Source organism: Triturus cristatus, chromosome 2_1, assembly GCF_964204655.1.
Source record: "Triturus cristatus chromosome 2_1, aTriCri1.1, whole genome shotgun sequence".
Classification (NCBI taxonomy): domain Eukaryota; kingdom Metazoa; phylum Chordata; class Amphibia; order Caudata; family Salamandridae; genus Triturus; species Triturus cristatus.
This window is the reverse complement of record NC_140581.1, coordinates 823,206,810-823,228,488: the sequence shown is the minus strand read 5'-3', so window position 1 is coordinate 823,228,488 and position 21,679 is coordinate 823,206,810. Positions and strand designations below refer to the sequence as shown.

General features: G+C 42.0%; 1 protein-coding gene across 1 annotated transcript in view; it reads right to left on the bottom strand.

Moving 5' to 3' along the window:
* The window catches only part of SLC35D2 (solute carrier family 35 member D2), a 316,836-nt gene that overhangs the window by 163,918 nt on the left and 131,239 nt on the right, over nucleotides 1-21,679 (bottom strand). The window contains exon 3 of the mRNA XM_085632885.1: nucleotides 5,937-6,023. Coding sequence (XP_085489011.1) covers nucleotides 5,937-6,023 — 87 coding nt within the window. The remainder of the gene's footprint in view (nucleotides 1-5,936; nucleotides 6,024-21,679) is intronic.

Below are 21,679 nucleotides of genomic sequence, written 5' to 3'. Positions count from 1 at the left end.
TTCACTGCCCTGAATCCAACCCTCTAGTGCCTTCTTTGCATAGTCCAGGAAGTCCACCCAATTCTGTGTGCCCAGTTTGTGACTACCCCGGAACTTCTGTCTGTACTTTTCGGGTGTTAGTCCAAACTTTCTTATGAGCGCCACCTTCATGGTGGGGTAGTGGGTCTGCTCATCCTCCTCTAGGGCCAATAATGCATCCCTACCAGCTGGAGGCATGTACCTGTACAATCCCCCTCCCCAGTACTTCTCTGGAACCCCATGGGCCCTTAACGAGACCTCATAGGCCGCTAGCCACTTGGCGATATCGTCACCCACTCCATAGCTAGCTACTATGTCCTTTGGCAGGTAGGGTTTGGGTTCCCTGGTGATTTCTTGGTCTTTGCTGCCACCATTAGGAACAGTGTGTGCCCCGACTCTTAGGATCTGAAGATCTATCTCTTTCAGCCTTAACTCGTGAGCCATCCTCTGTTCCTCCTTCTCTTTCTCCAGCCTTGCTAAGTCCCATGTGAGCTGTCTTTTCTCCCTCCGGTCTGTTAACTCCACTTCAGATAAGTCACCGCTAGAGACAGTGCTGCCCTTCCTGGAAATGGTTCTGGGCCCCGCTACTAGGTTCCCCACCTCAGGTTGGTACAAACCAGCTCCCTCACTGTCGGGCTCTCTATCCCTGTCCTCCTCCTCAGCCTTGCTTTCTCGTCGTGCCTCCCCCCAAGCCCTTAAGCTGGTTTGGAGTGCACCCTTCTTTGCTCCTGGGGGACAATACACCCCCTCCCGCTGACAAAACTCCCTGAGTTGGGCCACAGTGTACGTTTCTAAATTCTCCAGTACAAACTCCATCTTGCCCACTCAGGTCAGAGGACAGTTATTTGCAGAAGCTATGCAGGGGGGTACCTTATATAATACCTCCTCCCACCACCAGAGTAAATTTGGAAAAACAAAAACTCACAATTAGGAAGGCCGCTTTGAGAAAACTCCAGGTGTAGGCCTATGGACTACCCACAGTTATTGTCGAGTATACGTAGGCACAGCTCAATCCCGCCGCTGAACACCAATTATGTTAGAAAAACCCCACTCCCACACCGGAAGGATGGTGGTAATGGGGTCTTCCCAGACATACACTGTGGTAGCTTGGCTCGAGTGGTCAGGGGTCAGGCACCGTGTTAAGCATACGACATACCCACACAATAACCATGCGTGCATCCATTCCAAAAACGACACTACACCTTAAAAATTATACTGAAAATATATCTCTTTATCTTCTTTTCTCTTAGTTGCTGATTAAATAAATAATAATACAATCACAGTACACAAGGCTTTTTCTTAAAAAGTGCAGGTCAAATAAACAATAACACTTTACAGGTGCAATAAATAGGATCAGGTCAAATAAATACTGTGAGGCAATAAATACTGTGCAGGAATAAGTTAGCTCAGGACAATAAATACATCACAGGAATAACTTAGATAAATACAATAAATACAGTACCCTCAATAAATAATATCAGCCAACAATGACATTTGTAAAATCAGATCACATTTAAAATACTATGGGCTGATTTGGCCCAGTCACAGCTTATGGTTAGGTGGATGGCCTGAGGGGTATACTCCTTGGCTTGGACAAGGCTGAGGCCTAAACTGAGGTAGATCAAGGGGGAATCTAGAGATCTGGCTCTCCCACACTACACAACCCCTCTGTATTAGTCTCAGCTCACCCCTGGCACAATCAAGCTGGTTCCAGCACCTCTCTAGCCCCTAGGATAGTCTCTCAGGGCTCCGCAGGGCCTTAGGCGCCCTCTATTCCACTTACTGCCCTTTTTATGAAGCTCCGACGCCGCTGGAGTCGTGTCGACGCCGTGAGGCGGTTCCGGTTCAATGTCGGCGGCCTCGGCGCTATGTCAGTTCTTGACGACGTCGATAGGCGGTTCCGGTTCGATGTCGGCGGCCTCGGCTCGATGTCGACCTCCGGTTCGATGACGTCGGGCAGTCTTGGCTCGATGTCGACTTCCGCCGGCTCCGGTTCGATGTCGGCGGCCTCGGCTCGATGACGTCGGGCAGTCTTGGCTCGATGTCGACTTCCGACGGCTCCGGAGTGCGATCTCCACTCCCGACCTCCGGTGCTCCTTTCCTCAGGTTCCGGCGACTCCGGAGTGCGACCTCCACTCCCGACCTCCGGCACGATTCTCTTCAGGTTCCGGCGACTCCGGAGTGCGATCTCCACTCCCGACCTCCGGCACGCTTCACCTCGGTCTCCGGCGACTCCGGAGGGCGGACTTCACTCCCCCGTCAACGCCGCACACTCGACCTCGGGTGACTTCCTCCTCGACCTCTGGTACTCTCCACGACCTCCGTCGGCGCCCTCTCTCGACCTCTGGCAGCTCCGGGTACGACGTCTGCTTTCCAGTCAGCGCCGCTTCTCCACCTCGGGCTCCAGGTCTCTAGGCTTCTCGACGTCGGACTTCAGGTAGTTACCAGTAACCAGGTCAGGTACTTGCTGTTCTTTACTTTTAAGGCCTGTTCCTGCTGTCCAGGTCCTTAAGATGGTTTTTCTGGCTTTCTCCCACACAGGGCTCCAGGCTGGGCTCAGTCAGTAGGGACTAGTATCAAGGGTGGGTTTATGGACCCCACTCCAGGCACAAGTTTCCACCCCTGCTGCCTCACTCCTTCCTCCTTCAGGTTTCTGCTGCTCTCTCTTCACCAGTCAGGTGCCAACTGCCAGCTCCAACTGTCAACTCTGACTTAGCTTCTCAACATTCCAAACCGCCTCCAACTGTCACAGGGTTCCAGAATGTTGCAGAAGGTTCTAGTAGGTTCCAGTGGGTTCTGGTGATGTCACAGGTGGCCACCATTTTGTGCTCCAGGCCCTCAGACAGAAGTTCCAGGGGTAGATAAAATGGCTCCCTGAATCTGCATCAATACTAAAAAGTCTGGTGGTTCCCAAAAAGGAAAAATACTAACAGGGTTTGAGGCAAAAGTGGGACAAAATAAATAATGATGAGGAGGGACCACCCAAAGGGCTGACAGGTCTAACAAAGTGCATGTGTTTTCTTGCTCTCTCCACGGAGTGCTGAATCCCCTTTCAGTTTTCCCCTACATGTACGTCCATCACTTCCTCTGCCCTGCCCCCTTTCAACTGATTTTCATATTTTCCCCACCCCGTTCCTCTATTACTCCCCAGACTCTCATCAACTTCATTTAGTTTTTGTCTCACTTTTAGTGCTGCCATGCTTTCAGTGGGTGCCCATCTTAAAATGTTTTTGACCATTTCAAGATGGTCACCCGTGATGTGCATGTACAGCAGACACCTAGTAATGGGTCTGTATTATTTTAATAAACCTATTCCAAGATGGCCACCTGGATGTGCGTGGATTCATAGTGGTCTTTTTTAGTGGATTCATAGTAACATTACAAATGCATTCAAAGATGGCCACTGTGGATGTTTGCACATCCACATAAGCCATTGTGAACGACATTTGTTAAAATAATATGAATGCAGTCACAGATGGCCACTGTTACTCTGTTCTTTGAAAAGTGCTTTGTTGCTCTTGAATAAAATAAATACATACAATAACAGAAACCTTGCTAGAAAAGGATGCAGCCCTCATGCTACACAAAGATTTCCCACAAGGATACCATATCTTAATCTGAAACCGCCTTGCCATGAAGACTGGCATAAAGGTAGCATTGTTGTAAAGAACTCTCTATATGCTACTACCCTTCTAGGCTTTTTAGCAGCTGATTGTGAATTGTTACTTCTCTGATGCTCTGTTTCTCCTACCCTGTCTTTCCTTTTCCACTGATCTAAAGACTCTTGCCAAATAATTCAGTCTTCTCATAATCTAGTCCAACCATACTTGGAAAACAAAGCTTGCTGAAGTAAGGACTGATGTACAATGGAATAGCTGTGCTTATTCTAATTAAGAATATCAGTGGGTGTTTCAAGCTGGCAATGAGATTCATTGGCATGGCTGTTGCCACTGGACCTCAGTACTCAAATACCAGTGGCTGCTACACGTTAAGATTATCAGAGACTGAAGAAAATATACATACGTCTCAGTCAAGGAATAGCAAAGTGTGCTGTCGGGGCAGGTTGAGGGGAGGTATACATTTAAATGGATGTATAATGTTACAGCTGTTTGTAGATCCTAGTACTGGAAAAACAAAGGGTGCTAAAGGTTAGAATTGAGGTGCAGTTTGTAGTGGGTATCAGTATTAGAATACTGTGTATGTGTGGTGCTGTAGGCTAGGATGCAGGTGCAGTTGTACAGCTATGTTTAATATTCAAATATATCAATTTAAACAGTAACACCAATATAGTTGTCTAATGTTTGCAGGTTTGACCATGTTCTCAGGCAGTGCGTTTCAGGGATTCTATTCTGATAATAAGGGCCCACGGTATAAGTAGAACAAGATGGCGGGCACAATTACTCTGATTGCAATCTAAGCAGGGAAAACAAGGTAAGGAGACTATGGGGACAATATTAATTTGGAGAACCTAAAGCATTTAATCTAAAACATGGCAGATTTAGATTCATATCACAACTAAATAAGTATATTGTAATAATACCTTCTCAGCAAAAAAAAAAGAAAGTAGCCTGGAGCACAACAAACAGATATGAATCCACAATTAGTAAGTGGGTCCAAGTCTCGATTTGCAATAACAAGGTCTCGAACGTTGCAAGTCCCGGATTGGTGTCAGTAAATACATGCAAGGAACTGAGTCCGCTTAGCCCCAGTAAGAAAGAGTGAGAGAGATGATGAGGATGAGAAAGGTAGGACAGAATAAAGAAGACGGGAGAGGGGAGGGAAGATATGTGATCTCAAAGGAGAGAAACAGGAGGAGAAGGAGAAAGCTTTTGAGGGAATGGAACAATGGGAAGCATGTCTCACCATCTACTAAATGCATTACAGTGTCTACTATGTAGATTTATAGAATTTGAATTATGAACCCAAAAAACTACACACAATCCCTTCAAGACAGTTGAATCAGGTAAGGAGAAATAACTAAACAAGAGCGAGAGAATAAGAGATGGAGATGGAAGACAGGAGAAGATAGGACAGGAGAGGATGGACAAAAATAGAGGTTCTGTACATGTTGGACATGCACAACACAAAACTAAAGGCCACACAACTGCATATCACAACACTACACACACATTGAGCATTGGCTTGTATTTGGTACTGAACACTAATCAAGTTGCACAGTTCAATGCATGTCCATGGGAACATAAATATTCAAATGTCGCCAATGTTGAATGGAGAGCTCACTTTTGGAAATCTTACAAATAAACACATTTCATAATTTTGTGAAATAAATATACTACGGTTAAATTTCATTGGTGAAATTTGGTCATAATTGTTCCAACAGTATCTGAGCAATTGGGTCTAGAGAAGTTTTCATTTAAAGCACAGTTCTCACACTTCCCCTAATATAGTCTTTTTGAGAAGAAACCCTCACCAAATATTCTGTTCTTATTGGACCCTTGATGAATTGTGTGGGACGAGTCAAAGGAATTGATTTGTTGATTATAAGCAAGTCAAAATAGAGTTTATATACAGGTAAGACTACACAATTAGTTTTGTACTTGGAAGTAACGACCTGTATAGTATAAACACACAATAAAATACACAGTTTCACACAAATATAATGTTGCACCTAAAGCAGAGGCATTATACACTTGCCCTGCAGAGACTGGCAGTCAGTGCATTTTTTTTTTGTAAACAAAAAATCTTAACATGCTTTAAACATTTTACATTTCCCAAAGACTGCTGGGTTAACTGCTTAATGTGGAATTGAAACTTTTTGATATTCCATAAATTAGAATATTTATATCTGACTAAATCCCTAAAGCTGACTTATAATGGTTTTTTTCAGCAAACCTGTTCCAACTAGCTTACAGTAAAGGCCGACATATTTATCCAACAAATTAACCACTGGTACATACCTTTTTGGGGATTCCCCTATCAAAATCAGGAAAGCTGATTATGCGTTTCATTTTTCCCAAATACAGTATCATTATTGTGGCTCCCATCTAAAATGTAATCAAAAAGCACAAATTAAAAAAAAGTAATAAATATGACGCAATAGAGAACAAATATGAAATGCAACAGCTCTCCAGAGATATCTTTCATGTTAGAAAAACCTCTATAGAGGAACCAGGTGAACTAATTAATTAGACTGGTTAAATGAGAAAAGCTAAAACCCTGTTTTATAGTTCAAGCAAAAGACATCCAGTCAAGTTGTAATACTCATGTAAAATATCATTGTGAATGGTGTGCTGACACAGAAACTGACGGCAGGGGATGCTTTACGGTATTGAGGCCTAGATCTTTTTCAGGAAAACGCCCTGCAAAGATATTAAAGTTAGGACCCGATGTATGAACATTTTGCAAATCTCAAATCAGTCGCACATTGGTTTGCAACTGCAAAAACACCATAATGGTATGTATGAAGGGCCGAAAGTGACAAAAGTTGCATATTGAACCGACCAAATTGCAATTTTGTGACATGTTCTAAATGGAATGACCAAATGGAGACTCACAAATGTGATGTACCAAAGATTTGCAATTTACAAATGGTTGCAAAAACTACATTTAAAACTCACAAATTACCATGAAGTGGTTAGCAGGTGGTAACCAAATGGAAGGTGTAACAGGCATTGAAGTCAATAGGTCTCGCCTGTAAAACCTATTCCCAATGTCAATTTTTGTTTGCCTTTTATGGTTGCTATGAATGGGTGGTCATCTGCAGTGGCCATCTTTTAATTAGGTTTCTTAAAATGTAACCAAATACATTCAGACTTCCACTACAGATGCAGAATAAGCACCCACGGCAGCCATCTTTTAATAGGTAACAAACTTCATTCAAAGATGACCACCACTGTTGTACGTGCATTAGTGGCATCCATCTTTGAATGGAGCTACTTGCACTTTAGGAAAAGCAAAGAATTGGAATGAAAGCCATCAAATCAGGAGCAGGGAAGTGAGATAGACAAGAAAGCTGCCCAATGATGGCCTGCCAAAAGTTCCCTCTATGGCTTGCACTATTCACCATAGGTCTTCAAAAAAAGAGCAAAGGGCACTCATACAGGCATCACAACCAACTATTCTAAGGTAAATGCTGTGTATGCTAGAGGATAATATTAATGGTACATGCACAGAACATAGCTATAACCAATTGTTTCTATTTATTCACATGTATATCGTTGATAGGAACACAAAACAACAGCCGGTTTGACACTTGTTTAATGATAAACAAATAACTGTGTACACAAAGAAATATATTTATGAACAATAATTAAAAAAACATAGAATACAATGTATGTAAATTGATGCCTCCTCTTCCCTCTGTCCACACTGGCATCATCTGCAGATAGATCTGCACTAGCCCCTTCACCTTCAGTATTCCAGCTCCCAGTGTTTCTTCCTCTGTAGTCCTTGCACAAAGACACTACTAAGGCTGGAAGTCTCCAAGCCATCTGGGGCTGCTTCTTGCCCCGTGTTCTAATGTGGGATATCTGTAGCTCCTCCAATGCTGTGCCTACCTGCACTAATACCTGGGCACATCCCCATTATAATGGCCCATCTGTACCTTTACCTTCAGTCTGACTGTAGATCTGACAAACAAACAGTTGAATTAACCAGCTGGCAAACCCATTCATTCTATTAGGGAGATGGCCCAATCTTCTCTTTTGTATACTTGAGGGTCATCCTTCAGTGCAATGCAGAGTGCAGTAGCTGCCTCTGTGAAGGCTGACATATAATTAGAGATTGAATTGTATCCCTCACTGATGGTCTTACACACAACTTGCTGCCCTTAAATTATGTGTGTGCCAAGGCCACCCGCAGTCATACTCATTATAGTCAAGGACTTTAAATCTTGGCATAGCACACACAGCATTGAGATTTCTGCAACCCGATATTGGGCTGATGTTGGTGCACCCCCCTCTCATTCCTGGTCACTGATACCGTGTCCCCCTCTGCAGCACAATACCTATTTAAGAGGCTGTCTCTAAATTGTCTTTCCTCAATACTGCCTGTGCTTGTTGTTGTAGTGGTGGTTCTGCAGCAACTTGTGTGAGTGGGTGTGTCCGTCAAACTACTCTTGACCTTGTGGCTATGTCCCACAGTGCTGGGCGGGTCCTGGATGAAGGTGCACTGGGCTCTCCAAATACCATTTCCAGCTGCTCTTCTATTCCTGCCTCCTGGTTCTACACCCTGGAGTGCTGGGATGTCTGTATTAAAAGGTATTCTTTTTTGTTCTCAGTGTCATTGCAAGTGAAATAAAACATATTATTGATTTGTATTTGTTGACTAGTAAGCGGAATGGTCTTCAATTGCTACAGTGCTTCACTTGATTGCGAGAAGAGTGGACCTCATAGCTTACTTTTACATCATACGAAATTAATGGGACTACATGTGCCACCATCTATTTCTAAAGGCTCAACATTTGCAGAACAAGACTTTATGGCTGTCAAGTTCATGCCCGTAGTTAGACAAAGTACTAGAACTTACTCATGTTTGTACAGCTGGCAGAGGATAAGTCTTTGACGTGTTTCTGCACAGCATGTCACTGTTCACTATGCCATGTTCACATCAGGGCCTTCTGTTTTTTAAAGTTGCCCTGGCTCCTCTGCGCCCATGGGGGTCTTGAGGAGTTTCTTGTAAGTAGCGGATGGGGCGGATGGTATGAGTGCTTGTGGCATCAACGGGACACCAAATTACTGCATGCCATTCAGAATGTCAAACTTTGTCTTCTTTGTGGTATCTCATGGACATCATGAGTTCCTGATGGAAGGCAGGGCTTGAGCATATAAAGTATCCAATCTAAGATATTGGTATCTCCATTGGGACTCACATGACCTTTCAAATCTAAGATGTGGCAAAGTTTCTTCCTCTAAAATCAATTCCCCTTTTTTTACATTTAAAGGCAATGCTTGGAAAAGGTGGATGCATCAAAATGCTCTTCGTTCTCTGATCTCTTGTTGCACTCAACTTCCCTTTTTTATTATACATTTTGTCCCTAATTTTTCTCAGTAGTGATGGAGCAAGGACTCGTATAAAAGAGACTTGCTCGTAAGCAATCCTCTCATATAAAACCCGTAACAACCTACTACTAATGTATTGTGTAAATTAATATGCAATTTCATGACATATCTAGAAAGGGGAAGCTTGCCTATGTGTTATACTAATAAGTAATGCGAGTGAAAACTAATATGGCTGCTAAAAGAGAAGGAAAATCTTCTGCGCATGCGCCATCTGCTTCTACGTAAAATTACGTTTTAACGCTTTGGAGGGAAAAACTTTGCTCATGCGCATATGCAACTAACATGGCCACTTGAAAACTCACATGCTAGGCACCTGCTTATGCTGGAAATTAAAAACATTTTTACTAATTGCTAATGCATTGAGACTATTTTTAAGTAAATGGGATTAGAGTAGAGATAGGTGGTATACAGTGAAATAATTAATTTTTTTAACTAATATTCAATTTTCTCGACTTTCTCATAGCTCGTATTTGGGCCTCAGAGAGGGACTGTGGCCTATATCCCATGTGACCTGACACGCACGCGCAGTCTAGATGAACTCGAAGTCACCCTGCCATCCTTGGATGTCCTCCAGAGGAGAAACTGAAACATACCCTGGGAACTGACCTGATGCCCGACAAAAAGGAAGAGCATATAACAAATTGTATTCTTTATGTTGATAAAATTGTGGTCACGGGTGGGAATAAAGATTTTGTGAATAAGTAAAAAGGGGTGGAAATATTAAACAAAGAACTATAGAAGTTTATGAAAAACTAGCATGGTGTGATGATCATCCCCCCTTGCCTGCCCAATCAGAAGTAGGGATTCCATAAGTTTGAAACATTAGTGGGTGGTACTCGAGCAAATGAAAGGTATAATTGGGCTAGTTTAGTTAGTTAGGTATTCGTATGCAGGTAGAGATGCTGATGGAGATGCTGATGCTGCTGTTGTAGCTGAGCTCTCCTTACAAGAAGATGCTGAGAGACTGAGATGCCGTCCGAGAGCTGATCGAATGCTGAAGTATAAGATTTGCTGACATTAGAATTTGAGCTAGTTAATTAGAAAACGATCACAAAAGAATTGAGTAGGGAATTAAGCCATTAGAAGAAGATTGCGGAGGAATCGAGGTTGGAAGATATTGTCAGAGAGGGATGCGACGCAGGCGCCGCATCTAGAAGAGGTCACCTATCCTGTTCCGAATCCTGTCCCGAGTCCTGTCTTGAAGCCTGTCCTGAGACCTGTCCTGAAGTTTCGTCTCCTGATCCTTAATTTGGGGACCCTCCCAACTCCTTGGTTAAAGGGGTTGATTTCCACACCATTCTAGGTAAATATAATTCTGTGTAGTATTGTCATTTTGCTGCTCTCTATCCTCTTTTTCTAAGAGCACTGTCGTTATAGTGTTCTTAAATTTGGGTGACTTATTGATTAGTGATTAATTTTCCTCCCAGAGTTTGTACTGTATTTGCTCATTTGAACTTAATAGATAAAAATATAAAACTTTTTCTCGAGTCTGTGATTATTATAAATGAACAAAATAAGAGATATGAATTGCATGTTAAATCATCAAACAAAATCTAACTAAAATGATCTATCGACCTCAGGAGAGAATTATGATCAGTGAAAATTACAGTTAAGAAAATAGATAAAATACATCTCAAAGCATTATTCCTTAAACTTGACCAGCCGCAGGATTTTGCCAGCCTGAATGTACGAATGTAAGTTTATGGGCCCAAATGAATGTTTTGGTGAGTGAGTATCAGAGGTTGGTATTTTCGCTCCATCAGTTTACTTGGTAGCAGAGCTATGGTTTATTGTATTAGAGAGTTTAGGTGATTATTGGTTATTGATTTATGTATTAACAAACTTGTTTGCGTATTCTTTTTTTATTGTCTGGAAATTCCCGGGAAATGAATAGCGGGTGGTAAATGGTAGCCACACTGCAGTGAGGTCGCTCGTCCTTTAAGTATAGCACTGAAAGCTAGGTAGGGCTAGCAGTGTTAATTTAGGGACTACTTTTTGGGTGTAAAAGTGAGAGTGGTTGATAGCAAAGAGTTTGCTGGTGAAACTTTGGTGTTACATCACCTAGAAGAGTAACACTAAAGGAGTAGCAGGTTCTTCTGAGCTTGAGTGAAGGGTAAGTGGAAGGGATTTACTCGCAGTGTTTGAAGAGTAAACGGAAGTTCTTACATTGTGAAGAGTAAGCGGAATGTGTTACTCGTAGTGAAAATAAATCTATATGTTTAGTGGAACAGACAGAGCGGCGAATGTTTTTACGTTGTTATTAATGAAAACGTAAAGTAAAGGTTGTGAGAAAATATGCTTTTTGCGTTACCTTCCAAAGGAGGGGTCAGTTGCTTGAGTAGTACTGACATCACAAAGTGCCGCACTGGGATTGGTTGAAGCAGCGGGTGTGTGACTAACGCAAATTTGTAAAGGAGGGGTCAGTAATGAGGAGTGGTATTGACGTCACAGAAGAGTCGCACTAGCATTGGTTAAGCAGAGAGCGTGAACTTGATTTGATTGGATAAAAGAATAAAAGCTTGATTAAGATTGATTAAAAAAAAACTGAATTGTGAAAAGGAATCTAATTGGTTGATAAAATAGAAGTCATAATAGAGGTAAATAGTGGAGTTTGTAAGTGGAATTATGATCCAACCTTAGTGGGAAATCATCCTGATAGAAGATATTTAGGATTTACAAGAAAAGAATACATAAGAGGACCCTCACTTAAAATGTACAGAGAAAAGAGAAAAATGTCGTTTATGCAGAAAATCAAAAATTGTTTTAAGAAAGATAAACAGATTAAAACTAGAGAAGGAATTCGTATCCCACCAGCAAAGACACCTGCCTCATTTATGATGATGCAAAGAGGCTATCATACATGTCCATGGTTAGAGAATTGCATAGAATACACTAAAGATGATGGAGTGCTAGCTTTCCCAGAATATGGTATGTTCAATGGGAGAATTCTTCATAATTTAAGGATGAGAATGAATGAATTAGAACCCAGACCTAGTCTAACGCAGTATGAAGCGTTAGAAGAATGGGAGACTGAGGCATAAGAATGTGACAGACCTAGAAGTAGTAGAAATTATGAGGATTTTTCCCCAGAAACATGCGCAATTCCCGAGAAAGTCAGATGAAACAATGGAGACAAGTAATGATCACAGAAGGACTGTATCCTGTATTAATGACTGAGGAACAGTCCGAGGGCAAATGTACAAAGAAAACCAAACATTTAGTAATGACAGGATGTGGAGAGTTAGAAGATGAGTTTTTGGAAGATATGCTTACTAAAAATCCTCTGCCATATCAGGACGAACAGAGTAGAATCATCCCAAGTGCCCCTGTTTTAGGAACACCAATGGTTCCACAGGTCATATATAACCCAGTATGAAAAGGTACTCCAAGAAAAAGAGAGAGAAGCTATAAATAAGAATAGAGAAGAACTCATACAGAGAATAACCCAGTTGAATACCAACCCTGAAGCATTGACTATACCAGTAACAATAGGCCCCGTAGTTCCATTGTATGGGGATAAGGTAAATTGTCCAAAACTGCCAGTTATGACAACTCCCATAGTTGAACTGAGAAAGGAGAATATAACAATTGAGGATCAAGCTAGTGAATGTGATTCAGTGATTTCTTTAATGGCTGACCTAGTGCGTTCTGTCTCCCACCAGGTTGGAGAAGACGCAGTTGCCAGTCAGCTGGATCAAGCACATAATCTGAATCCTGGAGATTGGGTGGTAGTGAAGAATCACACCTGAGAATCGTGTCTAGCACCTAGATGGGAAAAACCTCAACAGGTCATATTGGTTGCGACAACAGCAGTGAAATGTGCAGGTTCACCTAACTGGAGACATGCCAGCCACACAAAGAAAGTTCCAGCTCCTGAAGAAGAACAACAACTGACACGAACAGTTGAAGTTGCTGAAGGTTACATAGCTGAGGAAACTAGGATAACAGATTCTTAAGTAGCTAACGAAGAACAACTGAGCACAAGTCAAGAGGACTGGATACCTGAGGTTGACATACCAGAGGTGATCATAAGGACAAGAAGCCAATCACAAGTAGAAAGGCAAGAAACTAGCGAGGATCAAACAGGTGTAGAAGAACAAGCTCAGGAAAAAGTAAATAAGACTGTTGGTGATTCTGAGCAGGGTCAGATAAGGAGAGAAAAATATACTCAGACAGAAGTAAACTAATACATTCATGGGTCTTAGAAGGGACAGATAGGTTTAGAAGAACACGTTCAGGCTGCAGAAAAACAAAGTGCAGTAAGACCTGAACAGAGCCAGAAAGGTGAAGAAGAACAAGTTCGGGGAAAAGAAGAACAAACTGAAATAAGACCCGAAGAGGATCAGATAAGGGAAGAAGAACACGTTCAGGCAGATGAAGCCACAACAGTAAGCCCTGAATCAGGTCAGATAGAGGGGGACTCTGAAAACGAAGATAATCAAATTGTGCCACAACGTAACGAAAAATAAAAGAACACTTGAGAGAGACGAAGAAAGCGGAAGTGCAGTACAAGCAAAGAAGGTCAGAAAAGGTGATAATTGGCCCAGTATTATCAAAAGGTTAAAATTAAGGGTGGGCGACAATTTCCGTTCCGCTCGCAGAAATTGCGAAAATTCAACATTTTCGCGTTCCACGCGGAACGCGAAAATGTTGAAACTTCTGCGATCCACGAGGGAACGGAAATTGTCACCCACCCTTACCGCAAACCCATTGCTTTCCCTTCAAGGACACTCTATGTCTCCGAGCCGTCGGCGCCCTTAAGGGGCGTATGCTCTGACGCACTGAGAGCACCGCAACGTCACTGGAATATTTCATTCCGTCTCCGGGTGATGCTGCGCACCAGCCTTTCGGCTCGTGACGACCCAGCCAGCATAGCGAGGCAGAGGCGGCGCGCTCATCCTACAGTCCAGCCATGAAGATCTGGGCCTCCAAGCACGTCTTTGAGTGAGTCCGAGGGGGGAGTAGGGAGCCGGTTGTCTGGAAGGAGAGTGTCTGTCTGCCGGTCCTCTCTCCCGGCTTGACATGGCCGCTGCAGGCGAGTTTCAAGGTATAGGGGGTCGCGGTGTGCAGCTTCGCGGCGGAGACTAGGCGGCCAAACGCTGGGGCTCTCTCTGGCTGCCTGTAGGAGGCCTCAGTGCGCACGGGGAACTCGAGTGAGGTTCAGGCTGGTAGACATCTGGAGTCCATTAGAATAACAAGTAGCTGACTCAGAAAATTAGAAAATTTTAAATGTAAACATGGCATATCGGTTTTGCGTGTTGCGGCCGTTGGGCCGTTATCCATGCTGTTCTGTAACTAGTCTACTTTCACCATAAATAGACTCGCTACGCTGCAGTGGTTGTTGAAGGAGTTGAACAGGAAGGGCACTCACGTAGGTCAACGTGCCCACAGTGCCCTGTGATAAAGCTGTCTTTGGGTCGGCCGTTCATGTGTCACACAACAACCTGTCGATTGGAGCTCAGTGGCTTAAAAGCCTGCCGCTGACATCTGCTGTCACCTTAATATCACGAGTGCGAATCCAATTCTTTTTTGGAGATCAGTATATTAACGTTATGTATATAGTACGCAGCAGTAATGGGTAATCTCTTCCAACTAGGTTTCCTGCATTTACATGCACGTTCCCTAACACGGTGGTAATGGAATGCGCCTAGAGGCTGCTGCATGTAGTACCGTGCCATACAATGAATAAACTTGATTGGTGTTTTCCATCACAGAATAAGAGGCAAAGTCCTCACACTCTTGCGCTTCTTGTGTGTTGAAGCGCATTCAAGCTTAATTGTTATTTCTCGCGTTTTTTCACTCAGGTGTGAGCTTCATATTCTGAAATGAATTGCACAGTTTAAAGTGTTGACAACTGAATTAGAATTGAGGTCTGCTGGATTTACCGTAAATGCTCCCGCCCATGTTTCAATTGGGTGAGGTGTTACAGACACACATGGTCGCTGGAGACAACTCTTCTGGCCCTTTACGCAGCTGTAGTATAGGAAAAGCACTATACATTTACCCAACGAGGTAGCACTTACTGATTAGCCAGTAGAAAGTACTCCAGTTGAGTAGAGGTATTGCACAAAACGGTGGCATCTTCTTGGATAAATATGCATTCTGGCACGATGCTCCTGTCATAAAAAATTAAACCTCAACAGGGAGCACTTAGTCTGATACTGAATTTGACCTTCAACTCGGGCACCTGCTTTATTTATATCTGTAAGTCTTACAGATATAAAGCAGGTGCCCGAGTTGAAGGTCAAATTCAGTAACGCATTAATCAGCACAAAATCTCCGCGATCACGCGAAATTTCGAGTGATCGTGGAGATTTTTTGCCGTTTCGCGATATTTTGCAAAAGACACTTTCGCAAATTATGCCCACCCTTAGTTAAAATATCACTTAAAGACAATAAATGAATAGCCTGAACAAGTGAATGAGGTCACTAGCCAAACTGACCCAACAGCTGAGAATCCAAGAAGAAGAAGTCAAAGACAAAGAATCCTGAATAACAAGTTCAAAGGTCCTGAATGGACCTATGTACTCCTTGAAGATTTTGAAAATCTAGATTTGAACGAAGAAAGTGATGAAGAAGTAATCGCAGAACGAATTGACGAGAGTGAAGTGAGGCCTCCTTGAAGAAATAAAGAAAATAAATTCTTAAAACAAAAGTAAAGACAGAAGAGAAATCTTCTTAGACAAAAATGGCTGAGGAAAGAGTTACTGGAAGACCAAAACAAAACTGTTTTAGAAAATGTTGTAGAATCTGTATATGTAGTGTATTGTTAGCTATGGTAGTTTGGTTAATTTTAACCATAGCAATACCTTATTTGATGGTAATAGACAGGAAAAATAGTACTGACACAAAAGAAAAGCTAGCTAACCAAAAGGGAGTTAGATTAGAACTAGAAGCATCAGATGAGTTTAAGACTAAAAGAGACAGATTAGATTTAGGAGCACCAGATGAGTTAGATATACATCACACTGTGACAAATAATGACACTGCTTTAAATGTATTTACAAAGTTGTTAGTGCAATATGTGGACACTATGGAAGTTAGTGATGGTTATGTGTGTATGAAATTACCTGCATCAGTAGAAGAAGGTGTAACTTATCACCATTTACCATTAGCAGATGGTATTTCATGTAGTGTTTTGTCGAGTTTGTTCTATAGAACAGGAAAGTTGCAATATTATTATTCTAACGTAGATGTGATTTTTTCTGAGATTCCTATGCGAAAGAGCATGAACCCAGTTCTTAGTACACAGGTTATGGGAGAATAACTATGGAAACAACAGATATAGCTGAAGCACCCAAGCACAATTTAACATGTAAATTACACAAAGAAGAAAAGATATTTTTGAATTTAGTTGAGCAAAGGAGACAGGACCTCCAAAGAAGGGCTTCTGAACCGAAACCTCAAATACCTCAATGGGCTGAGAAAGAAGAAATGTATGCAACTGGAAAGACTCATGCTGCTATGTCCTTGGACTTTGAAAAGAAAGGAAAGATCTGCCTCCATAGATTAAAGACTGAATATAACAATGTATTTATTGGTTTCAGTGAGTGTGAACATAATTTCTTAGTTATTGGGGGATGGGGATTAAAAGGTGGAACAGATCCAGTATTTCCTGAAATGTATTATGTGTGTGGCAATAAAGCTTATTTCAGGTTGCCTGATCATTGGTACGGGAGTTGCTATTTTGGAATAGTATTCCCTAAAGTGTACCATGTAAAAAAAATCACTGCAAGCAATGAAAACACAAACGAACTCACACGAAAGAGAAGAGCTCGTTTTTCAGAAATAGCAGGTGATATATTCAGTGCATTGATACCTTCAGTGGGAGTCATCTTAAATTCGCAAAAGATTTTTTAATTGTCCACAGTAGTTGATCGTCTATCAACTGATACTGCGGGAGGATTTTTGATGATCAACACAGAAATGGTTGCGATCAGATCTATGGTTTTGGAAAATCGACTTGCTCTTGATATATTATTGGCAAAAGAGGGCGGAGTCTGTAAAATGCTAAAGACGCAACATTGTTGCACCTACATACCTGACAAAAGCATTGAAATTGGAAGATATATTAAGAATATTACAAAATAGGAAGGAGATTTGAAACCACTGGAAGTTGATAGTGTATGGAAGAAACTAACAAATAGTATTACTACAATAGAGAGCTGGTTTTCTAACATAGGTAAGAGTATTATAGGTCAAATAATGTTACCAATATTTGGAATGACAATAATAATTCTAACAGTAATGACCTTGGCAAATGTTGTAAAAGAAGAAGAAGGTACGAAGTGAACGAAAAAGGAAGGAAAAGAAAATACAGTTAGAAGAAATGAAAGGAGAATTATTTAAGAAAATGAAAGGTCTAAAGGACAGAAATGAGAAAGAAACAGAAAAAATAGAAAAAGGAATAGAGATGTGCTAGAGTTGGCATCTAGTTTGGGATGGGTAGTATTATGATGGCATGTATGCCATCAGAGAGGGGATTGATGTAACAAGGACTCGTATAAAAGAGGCTTGCTCATAAGCAATCCTCTCATATAAAACCTGTAACAACGTACTAATAATGTATTGTGTAAATTATTATGCAATTTCAATACATATCTAGAAAGGGGAAGCTTGCCTATGTGTTATACTAATAAGTAATACGAGTGAAAACGAATATGGCTGCTAATAGACCGGGAAAATCTTCTGCGCATGCACCAGCTGCTTCTACGTAAAATGACGCTTTAATGTGTTGGAGGGAAAAACTTTGCTCATGCGCATATGCAACTAACATGGCCACTTGAAAAATCACATGCTAGGCACCTGCTTATGCTGGAAATTAAAAAATGTTTTACTAATTACTAATGCATTGAGACTATTTTTAAGTAAATGGGATTAGAGTAGAGATAGGTGATATACAGTGAAATCATTTATTTTTAAAACTAATATTCAATTTTCTCGACTTTCATAATAGTTCGTATTTGGGCCTCAGAGAGGGACTGTGGCCTGTCTCCCATGTGACCTGACAAGCACGCGCAGTCTAGAGGAACTCGAAGTCACCCTGCCATCCTTGGATGTCCTCCAGAGGAGAAACGGCAACATACCCTGGGAACTGACCTGATGTCCTACAAACAGGAAGAGCACATAACAAATTGTATTCTTTATGTTGATAAAATTGTGGACATGGGTGGGAATAAAGATTTTGAGAATATGTAATAAGGGGTGGGAATATTGAACAAAGAACTATAGAAGTTTTATGTAAAACTAGCATGGTGTGATGATCCCCCCTTGCTTGCCCAATCAGAAGTAGGGATTTCATAAAGTTTGAAACATTAGTGGGTGGTACTCGAGCAAATGAAAGGTATAATTGGGCTAGTTTAGTTTGTTAGGTATTCGTATGCAGGTAGAGATGCTGATGGAGATGCTGATGCTACTGCTGTAGCTGAGCTCACCTTACAAGAAGATGCTGAGAGACTGAGATGCCTTCTGAGAGCTGGTTGAATGCTGAAGAAGAAGATTTGCTGACATTAGAATTTGAGCTAATTAATTAGAAGAAGATCGCGGAAGAATCGAGGAGGGAATTAGGCCATTAGAAGATCGCATAAGAATCGAGGAGGAAGATAGTGTCAGAGAGGGGTGCGACGCAGGCACCGCATCTAGAAGAGGTCACCTATCCTGTCCCGAGTCCTGTCCCGAGTCTTGTCTTGAAGCCTGTCCTGAGACCTGTCCTGAAGTTTCGTTCCTGATCCTTAATTAGGGAACCATCCCAACTCCTTGGTTAAAGGGGTTGATTTCCACACCATCCTAGGTAAATATAATTCTGTGTAGTATTGTCATTGTGCTGGTCTCTCTATCCTCTTTTTCTCAGAGCACTGTCGTTATAATGTTCTTAAATTTGGGTGACTTATTGATTAGTGATTAATTTTCCTCCCAGAGAAACCCGGAGTTCGTACTGTATTTGCTCATTTGAACTTAATAGATAAAAATATAAAACTTTTTCTCGAGTCTGTGATTATTATAAATGAACAAAATAAGAGATATGAATTGCATGTTGAATCATCAAACAAAATCTAACTAAAATGATCTATTGACCTCAGAAGAGAATTATGATCAGTAAAAATTACAGTTAACAAAAAATACATCTCAAAGCATTATTCCTTAAACTTGACCAGCCGCAGGATTTTGCCAGCCTGAATGTGTGAATGTGTATATATGGCCCAAATGAGTGTTTTGGTGACTGAGTATCTGAGGTTGGTATTTTCCCGCGTGCTCCATCAGTAGGTTTGGAGCATTCCTTGTGAATTTTTTAATTTCTGTTGCTTGGCGAACCTCTGAACCTATTATCACGCCTTACTCTATTCTCCCTTCTGATGTCAGAGGGTTTGATGCCTTGCCTATTATCACCAATGTAATCCACATCATCACCCATGATCTACACAGTTTCAAAAGGAGTTTTTTTCCCGGTGGTATTTTCATCCTAGCATTGACCCTCTAAAGGAAAATACTGTCACCTTTTACCTATATTATCATACCTGCCGACTTACTTATTGGGGCGGGCCTGGTGCCGAGAGCTAACTAAGAGGCACTCTATCCCTCACCAAGCCCCCCTCCATACCTCTTCTGAACAACCAACCAAAAAACAAAGGGGGATATGTATAAGAAAGTGGCGGAGCGTGTCGTTAGCCTTCTTGGCTTAACGACACACTCCACCACTTCTGAAACGCAAGGCTGCACCATATTTACAAGGATTTGGTGCAGCCTTGCATTTCCCCTGCAATGGCACTAAGTTTAGCAACTTGGCGCCAATGCAGGCACCCTTGCACCAGAGTGCAAGGGTGTCTGTGTGCAGGGGAGGATTGTTTAAGTGTAGGAAGTTGTCCCTTCTTGTACATAAACAATCCTAAAATGCCATTTTGCCACTTTCATGTGTGCTGCTTCATGCAGCACACATGAAAGTGACAAAATGGCATTTTTTTAAAGGTTTGTTTATGTACAGGAAGGGACACCTTCCTGTATACAAACAAACCATGGCATTTTGCTTTTTCCATGTGTGCTGCACAAAGCAGCACACATGGAAAAAGCAAAAACGAGGAGAAATAATGCATTTCTCCTCGTTTCGCCCAGGGTTTTCCTGGTCTTAATTTTGGTGCTGCCTACTATGTATGCCACACTTGTACATAGGGGCAGCGTTAAATACAATGGGTGTTGCGGTGGAACGCCCACCACAACACACACTGCACGCCCCTTTCACGCTTACCAAAGCGTGAAACGGGGCCTTATGTACAAGGCAGCATTAAGCCACGTTAAGTGGCTTAACGCTGCCTTGTACATAAGGCGCAGCCCCTATCGCCAACACAACATCACTATAGGTGATGTTATGGTGGTGATAGGGGCTTGTACATACGCCCCAAACGGTCATCGAGGCTGTTACTGATGTCCTAGGGTATTTTCACACCTTTTATGAACTTCGGCTGCTTACAGCCTCCTAAAACAAGCTGGAAATCCACTATTTATAATGGCTTTCATCTTGTTTTCTCTGCCACCATGTGATTTCGGCTCCTCAGTGGGTGAACATGTGAAGGGAGCCCAAATCGTGTGACACATGGTGGCACCTTGGGAATTTGCAGGTATGTATTATTCTGCCCATAGTGGCACTGTGGCCAGTGGCGTAGCAAGGGTGGGGCGGTGGGGGCGGTCCGCCCCAGGCGGCACTATTTTGGGGGAGGACAAAGGCATTCAGATAAGGCTCGGCTTGCTTTCGTGGACGTTCGGGGACGGGCAGAGAAGGAATAGGACTCGGGCAATGACCTATTCTTTTTTGTGCTGGCAGCTGTCCCCCCCTCTCTTCCTATTATTCCCTCTCTTTCTGTCTTGCTCCTCACTTAATGAAAACTGTGACTTGTAGAAACAGTTCACAACCTCTCTTTCCTTCTTTCATTTAGTTGCTTCCCTGTGAAATGGATCCAAAAAAGAAAAACACTCTTGCGAGAAATGCCCTTTTTCTGACATTTTTCTATTCCAAAGTGCAGCGGGATGGAGAGAAATAGAAGGTTTTAAATATGAAAAATAAATACATAACTAAATAAAGCAAGACAGAGTGGTTGCAAAGTGGCCAGATTGGTTTTATTTACATCCAAATACATCAGCATCACTTTACAGAGTTTGTCAGTGAAGCGCTATTTTTGTTTTCTCGTCTTTCTTTGAACAGCATTGTTGTTCCCAGGTGGGAAAGTGTACCATACCTGGAGGTTTTGCAATACCTGGTTGATGGGGGGATTGGAAAACAAAATGTGTACCATGGCTCTGTGTTTATGAATGTGGTCTTTTTAAACCATACTGCTTACGTTTTGTAAGGATATAAGCAATGGGCATTGAAACGGTTCCCTTCAGGGCCCTCTAGTCATGTCCTTATTTTTTCAGGTAAAACCACTCGCTGATTTCTTAATAGTGAGTGAGAGATCGTTAAGGTAACCATGTTGTTTCTGCTTACATTTCACATGCTTTACTTAATCTTGCATTCCCTATGAGTGGTTGCTTTAACTTTTTTTTTTAGGCAGCATATTACTCTTATCAAGTGCATAATTTGAATTGAGCCACATCCAAGTGTTTATAGCGGGCACAATTAGGTTATAGCTGAAGGCAGTGCGAGTTTCTCTCAG